We start from the raw sequence: 7,692 nt of genomic DNA on the forward strand, positions 1-7,692 counted from the left end.
GACCACCTTGAGAAGCTACAAGTCTCAGGGCTAAATCAAAAGTGGGGTGAAGGCGTTTTAGTGGGGTTGGCTAGGTGGGCGAGAGACTAAAGAGGTCCCCGAGGGAAGCACCAGGTGGGCAAGAGTTCAGTGGAGGGGGGAGCGGAAGCGGGGGAAAAGCCTCCGAAGATGGGGAAAGGGAGGGAGATGGCACAGTGAGTGTGTCAGAACGATAAAGTGAAGGAGGGGGGCAGGGGGAAACAATCGCCCAAAGCGCTGCAGGTTGACGGAGAGACGAGGAGCCCAGTGCAAATGGAGGTGGGGGCTGGGTGGGGCCCGAGCCTCTTAGGTTGAGCGCAGCTTCCCTCTTTTCTCTCTTTCCCGGATTGCCAATCTCTTCTCTTGCTCCAGTTCTCCCCCCCGCCCTCAAGAGTTGCGCAATGCCTTTCTTTGGCTGCCGCAAGGCGCTGGCCACCGCCCCCCGCAGCCAGGCGAGGGAGGGCTCAGAGGCTGCGTCAAACCCAGCTTGGGTATAAAAAGGGGCGGGCGGCCAGCGGCGAGCCGCACACAGCCACCCGTCCTCCTCCCCTCCTCTCTCGTCGTCCTCCTTCTCCTCCCCTTCTCTCTCTTTCCTCCGCGTAGCCGGGCAGGCAGAAGGCAGGCGGCCAGCCGGCCGGGCTGCGGGCACCATGAGCTCCTTCGGCTACGAGCCCTACTACACCACGGCGTACAAGCGGCGCTACGCCAGCACTGCCGAGAGCCCGCGGGTGCACATCTCTTCGGTGCGCAGCGGCTACAGCAGTACAGCGCGCTCGGCCTACTCCAGCTACTCAGCGCCCGCCTCCTCGGCCGCGCTGTCGGTGCGCCGCAGCTACTCGTCCAGCTCCGCGTCGCTGCTGCCCAGCTTGGAGAGCCTGGACCTGAGCCAAGTGGCGGCCATCAGCAACGACCTCAAGTCCATCCGCACGCAGGAGAAGGCGCAGCTGCAGGACCTCAATGACCGCTTCGCCAGCTTCATTGAGCGCGTCCATGAGCTAGAGCAGCAGAACAAGGTGCTGGAGGCTGAGCTGCTGGTGCTGCGGCAGAAACATGCCGAGCCGTCGCGCTTCCGCGCTCTCTATGAGCAAGAGATCCGCGATCTGCGGCTCGCCGTCGAGGATGCCAGCGCCGAGAAGCAGGCGCTGCAGGGCGAGCGAGACGGCCTGGAGGAGACTCTGCGAGCGCTACAGGCGCGCTACGAGGAGGAGGTGCTGAGCCGCGAGGACGCCGAGGGACGCCTGATGGAGGCGCGCAAGGGCGCAGACGAGGCAGCTCTGGCCCGCGCCGAGCTCGAGAAGCGCATAGACAGCCTGCTCGACGAGATCGCCTTCCTCAAGAAAGTGCACGAGGAGGAGATCGCAGAGTTGCAGGCACAGATCCAGTACGCGCAGATCTCCGTGGAGATGGACGTGTCCGCCAAGCCCGACCTGTCCGCCGCGCTCAAGGACATCCGCTCCCAGTACGAGAAGCTGGCGGCCAAGAACATGCAGAACGCAGAGGAGTGGTTCAAGAGCCGCTTTACGGTGCTCACTGAAAGCGCCGCGAAGAACACCGACGCCGTGCGCGCCGCCAAGGATGAAGTGTCTGAGAGCCGCCGCCTGCTCAAGGCCAAGACGCTGGAGATCGAGGCGTGCCGCGGCATGAATGAGGCCCTGGAGAAGCAGCTGCAGGAGCTGGAGGACAAGCAGAACGCCGACATCAGCGCCCTACAGGTGAGCCTGGGCCGTACCCAAACCCAGCGTCTTGGGGGACTGTGGGGAGGGGAGGGGAGAGGAGGAGGTCAGCTTGGCAGCTCAGGCAGAGGGACAAAAGTAATCGGACAGGCGGGCAAAAGGAGACTCGCGGAGATTAAGGGGCCGTTTGCGGCTGACTTCTCATGTAATATATGAAGAAACTGAGGCACGGGGGAGGAGAGTGATATACCTAAGGCGACGACATAGCTGGGAGAGCCTTGGGCGGGGTTTGGGGCTTTCCAGTTCGAATTCCCAAGGCTTTTCAGGACACCACTTAGGGACGGCATCAGACGCGGGTGGAGAGGGGAGTGGAGGGCGGTGGTGTTCGAGGGCAGAAACCTACGGATTTTGGGATAGGGATAGAGGCCACAGGAACTGCTGGCTTAGGGGTCAGGGTCGCTATGCGCAACTAGGGCACAGAGTATGTTTTCTTTTGACACACCCACCCAGGTCCTGTGTATTGGAGAGAGAGAGAAGGCGGGGGAGGGGTTTGGAATATTCTTGTTTGCCTCGCTAGTAAAAGCCTTGCGCGTTCCTCTTCCCTCCATAGGTGGCAGCGGTTATGACTTTATCTCCCTGACTCCTCCCCCTCCCCTCCACGCTCCTCCCCCCACCTCTACACACTTCTGCAATCGAGTTAAGACAATGTGGGCCAGTTAAGTGATGGTAATAATAACACGCGTACTTTTCTATACAAAGAAGGTAGCAGATCACAAGATCGTAGTGAGGTGTAACACCAGAGGATGTTTTGAAAGGATCTGAAATACCTTTATTAAATTAAACGGAGACAGGCCTTGGAGAGCATCTACCCCAACGCTCTCATTTTAGAGATTTACTTAAAAGATTATTGTTGCCAGTAACTGGCATTTCTCTAAAAGAGGAAGCATGTCTTATTGCCTAAGTGACTGGCCCCCATACCAGGAAGACTTGAGTTCAAGTCCCACCTCTGACTGAAATGGACAAGCAACTTAACCTCTTAATGTCTGGGGCAACTCTAAGACCCTCTTAAATTCCCGATAGGATGCTGCTTTGCAGATATAGAAGCAGTTTTCTCACGTGCGAGTTCCCTATATCAAAGGAAACCCCATACCCTATCTGAGCTGATTGATAAGTGCTTTAAAGACAGCCGAATGCCTCTGAGGAGAAACAGCCCTGGAGAGGGGCAGTGGTTTGCTCATACTTGTCCCGGTAGTGCTAAAGGAAAGCTAAACTATAAGAGCTCAACCCTTACATCTCTTGAGCTCTTATTCTGAGCCTAAACCAAGACTTCCTGAATTACAGGCTTCCTCTTTTCCTCTGGTAATGCTGGCTTCCATCCTAGTCCAGGGAAAAGCAGGTTGAATAAAGATCTGGGCTGATTGCTCTGTGAACTGTGCCTCTAGAGGAGAGTGAGCTTGGCTTCTATCAAAACCAGGCTTCTGCAGCCAGTGCCAGGAGGGGTGGGGCAGGTCCAAAGAGGCAGCCTCTCCAGCCAAACCTTCTTGCTCTTTCTGGAGGTGAGCCATGACTGTGCAGTTTGGGAGCCAGCAAAGAGGACTTCAGGAAGGTTCTGGGTCTTAGAGGGAACGTGACCAGTTCTGATTGCATGGAGATGCAGCTGTGACACAGGTTTATGTTCCAGGTTCTGTTTTTTTCACTCCTGACAGGACACAATTAACAAACTGGAAAATGAATTGAGAACCACCAAGAGCGAGATGGCTCGATATTTGAAAGAATATCAAGATTTGCTTAATGTGAAGATGGCTTTGGATATTGAAATTGCAGCCTACAGGTATGAGAGGGAAGAGGAACATCAACTATTAAGCTTGGGGTGGGGATCAAATTAGATTCCAAGTGAGATTCTTTGGGAGGGGGATGCATTAGAATAATAAGACAGTACAAACCAAGTCCAGAAAGCCTGGGTTCAGTTTTTATCTGAGGCATTTACTAACTGTGTGACCTTGGGCAAATCACTAACCTACTTTTTGCCTCAGTTTCCTCATCTTTCAACTGAGTGGATCAGATTCAACAGCCTCCAAAGTTCTTCTTAGCTCTATGACATTATGACCATTTAAAAGTTTGGAACAGCAGTCAATCCCCACAAACCCGGGCACCTAAGCAGCAGGGTGTTTCTTTCCTTTTTACCAAAAATATCTTCTGTCTCAGGTTCTGCCCCACTTTCCTCAGATATTCATACACTGTTGAAGCATGATCTAAATCTGGATATCGACTTTTATTTTTAATTGTAATGGGTAGAATCAGATCTCCTGGCACATAGTTAGCCTTTAATAAATGTCTATTAACTGACTGTCTTGATCTTCAGCAAGAAAATAGCAGTTCTGTACTTCTGGTTATACTCCAAAAGATTCTTTGCTTAAAGAAAAGGAGTTGGAATTTTCACCTGAAAAATTGTTTAACATCAACAGAATGTTACTGGGGTGACTTTTAAAGTATAGCTTGAATTTTAAAATTGCCATCAGACAGCTTGCGTATCCAAATAGAAACCATTAAAAGAATGGATTCCCTTCTAATAAAACAATCAGGCTTAACTGCTAAGACTGTTTCAAGTTCAGCATATTTTAATGGGATTTTTTTAGTCTGTTTCTTGACTTAGGGGAGAATTACTGTTTGGTTTTTTTTTAAACCCTTACCTTTTTTCTTGGAGTCAATACTGTGTATTAGCTCCAAGGCAGAAGAGTGGTAAGGGCTAGGCAATGGGGGTCAAGTGACTTGTCCAGGGTCACACAGCTAAGACCTGTCTGAGGCCAGATTTGAACCTAGGACCTCCCATCTCTAGGCCTGGCTTTCAATCCACTGAACCACCCAGCTGCCCCCTGAACTACTGTTTTTTCAAGTGAGAATAAGTGCAAAATCCTTAAGTGTTGAATTTGAAGGGAGGGATAGGAGATAGTTCAGCATGAGTTAAGCCCAGTTCAGGGGAAGAGGGAGAAAAAAAGGTCAGAGCAAGGCTGAATATCTTTCTTTTTCAGACTTTCAAGAGTGGTCCTTAACTTCTGAGTAGCCAGGTCTTAGGCACCATTTGACCAAGAAGATTGTTCAGTACAGGATTTTTGGTACTTAAGAACTTCCCATCCTTGATGGTGGAAAGTGTAATGCATTTGGAGCCAAATAATCTTTCTTTGAATCCTACCTCTGCTGCTTATGTGCCTGGGTGACCTTAGTCAAGGTCAGAATGAGGTGTTGAGGATGGAAATTACAGAGACCAATTTAGGGTTCATGTAGGGAAAGAGTCCCTAATACTGTTTCCTAATCTGTAAAATAAGGAGGGGTGACATCTGAGAGGCCTTCCTACCTCTCTTGAGTTTTGTTCTCCTCGGTCTATATTATTGGTGATATAGACTTGAAAGAATGATGCAATGATATTTACATTTTTATGGGGAGGAATTTTAGGCATTCTAATCTGACTTTTGAAAACTATTTTTATTTATTTTATTTCGATGAGCTCTAGATAGAATTTGCATTACTCCTTTGCTTTTTTTAAAAAAAAGTAGTTGGGATGGCTGGAGAACATGCTATTGTTGATTTCTAAGCCCATACCTCTCTTCCCTACTGCCCACCATTTTTTTTTTGGCCACTTCAGGAAGTTATTGGAAGGTGAAGAGACTCGCCTGAGTTTTACCAGCGTTGGAAGCCTGACCAGTGGCTACTCCCAGAGCTCCCAGGTCTTTGGCCGCTCTGCTTACAGTGGTCTCCAAACCAGCTCCTACTTGATGTCTGCCCGTGCCTTCCCCTCTTACTACACCAGTCATGTCCAAGAAGAACAGATTGAGGTGGAAGAGACCATTGAGGCGACCAAGGCAGAAGAAGCTAAAGATGAACCCCCCTCTGAAGGAGAAGGAGAGGCAGAGGAAGAAGAGAAGGAGGAAGGAGAAGAAGAGGAAGGAGGTGAAGAAGAAGAAGGTAAAAATCAAATTCACTGGAAAGAAAGCTAATCCCCAGGGTTGTCTATATAAATGTGGCATAGTCAATAGGTCCCTGAAATTGCAGTCAGAAGATCTATTCAAGTCCTGCTTCCATTATTTTCTAGTTGTTTGGTCATAATGATTCAGTTGGCCTCCCTGCTTCAATTTACTCCTTTATGTGATAGGAATAGTCATACTTCCTAACCGAAGAATTCTTAGGAAGGATCAAATGAGCTCTTTGCTCCATATAAAATGTTAATATGAATGTGAGCTACCATTCATTAATATATGTTAGAATTTAATAGGCAGAATGTAATGTTGAGGAACATAGGATCAGTGTATTTGTAGCTGGCAGGGCCAAAAGAGGCCATCTGGTCCAATATTCTTATTTTTCAGAAGTGGAAACACTGAACCTGAGACTTTGCTAACATTTTATGTCAAAAAAGTTTGATTCATGTCTTTTCTGCAGTTAACAGAAATATTCAAGAAAATCATTGGCATGATTTCAATTGATGGCCCTCCCAAAGATGTTGAAATTTGACTTTTCTCAGAAGGAAATTAAGGAGGGCGATGTTTTCTGTTTGTTTTTTATTTTTATAGAGGGCTTTCAAAGGGAACTTTCTCTGCTGTTTTCTTTTCTTTTCTTTTTTTTTTTTTAACATTTGCTCAACCTTTCTGCTGCTACTGCTGCCATTCTGAACACAATATATGCCATTATCCCATGTGCAGATGCATAAAAGTCGGCAGGAGTTAGTGCTTTAGAGGAGTCTAGCCTTTAGTGACCAATGATAACAACTCATTCAATGAGATTGTTCAGTGTGTATGATTTTTTTTAAAAATGGGAATAAAGGAGGTGAAGTGAGTATAGGGAAAATAAAAGTGGTTCTGGAGCCAGAGGATCTGGGTTCCAGACCTATCTCTGACAGTTACTACTGGAGTGACCTTGGGAAAGTTGAAACTTTCCAGGATCTTCATTTCCTTATCTGTAAAATTTGAGGCTTGGTCTAGTTGTCCTCTGTAGTCGATTTTAAGTCTATGATTCTATGACTTCAACAGAATTCCAATGGATTTATTTTAGTCCTGAATGGGTTCATTTTATAATGAATGACTTTTTGAATAATGCATTCCCTGGTAGAAATGTTACTGAGAACCTAGTTGTGTCTGACATGAGTTGCTTCTAACTTTGACCTTTTTCTTTTATGTGTGCCTTTAAAAGGTGCCAAGGAGGAATCTGAAGACAAGGAAGGTGAGGAGGAAGAAAGCGGTGAAGCTGGAGAGGAAGGTGAAGAAGCTGAAGAAGAGGAAGAGAAGAAAGAAGATGCTGCTGGAGAAGAAGCTGTAGAGCAGAAGAAGAAAGATTAAGTTCTCTTTTCCTTGAATCTTTCAGGTTTCCCCCAAATCAGGTCAACAATCCCCCCCACCCCCCACTACTCAATCTGTTGAGCTCTGAATGCTGTACAGAATAAGAAACCACATATTTAAAAAAAAAACTAATCTGAGATGATGTAGGTTGAAAATGAATTGTTGTGCTAAGTGTCTTCCCCTATGCAAGAGTATTTGGTGTGCTTCTTGATAGCTTCCCCGGCTTGCTGCCAGACTGCGCATGGTACATGCTTATGAATTCTGGGTTGATGGCAGTGTGGATAATTCAGATATTTACAATTAAAAAAAACATGAATAAACAAACTCATTGATATATAAACAGTTAACTTTATGAAAAACATAATTAATCTATGGAAACCTTTGGTGGTTAGAAAATAATGATCCCAAGTTATGTGCAATAACTCTAGCAAATAAAGGCATCCTGGAACGGCATTATAATTCCTTGGTGTGGCTATTGTGTTTTAATTAAAGTCACTTTCAAATATGCATTCAAGTGATGTGCAGTTGACAAGTGGGAAGCCAGGCTACTGATCTCAGAATCTCCTGTTACCAAAAAATCAAATCAAATCCAAGTTGCCCTTTTCTTAAATAATACATTGATCCCTAGTTGGTGCTTTCTAAAGAACTCAAAGCTTAAGTTCTTCAGGAATCTTGCC

The 7,692-nt window shown here is 47.1% G+C and overlaps 1 protein-coding gene across 1 annotated transcript; it reads left to right on the forward strand.

Moving 5' to 3' along the window:
- Positions 1-668: 668 nt before the first annotated feature.
- On the forward strand, positions 669-7,116 carry NEFL (neurofilament light chain). Its single transcript, XM_044660378.1, has 4 exons — positions 669-1,730; positions 3,398-3,522; positions 5,332-5,651; positions 6,870-7,116. Exons 1-4 carry the CDS (start codon positions 669-671, stop codon positions 7,013-7,015), a joined length of 1,653 nt encoding a protein of 550 aa, XP_044516313.1. The 3' UTR covers positions 7,016-7,116.
- The last annotated feature ends 576 nt before the right edge of the window (positions 7,117-7,692 follow it).

This window comes from Gracilinanus agilis, chromosome 2 (assembly GCF_016433145.1).
Source record: "Gracilinanus agilis isolate LMUSP501 chromosome 2, AgileGrace, whole genome shotgun sequence".
NCBI lineage: Eukaryota > Metazoa > Chordata > Mammalia > Didelphimorphia > Didelphidae > Gracilinanus > Gracilinanus agilis.

Coding starts and splice junctions, on each gene's coding strand:
- NEFL (XM_044660378.1), top strand. CDS start 669: ATGAGCTCCTTCGGCTACGAGCCCTACTACACCACGGCGTACAAGCGG. Junction 3,523..5,331: donor ATTGAAATTGCAGCCTACAG/GTATGAGAGGGA, acceptor TGGCCACTTCAG/GAAGTTATTGGAAGGTGAAG. Junction 5,652..6,869: donor AGGAGGTGAAGAAGAAGAAG/GTAAAAATCAAA, acceptor TGCCTTTAAAAG/GTGCCAAGGAGGAATCTGAA.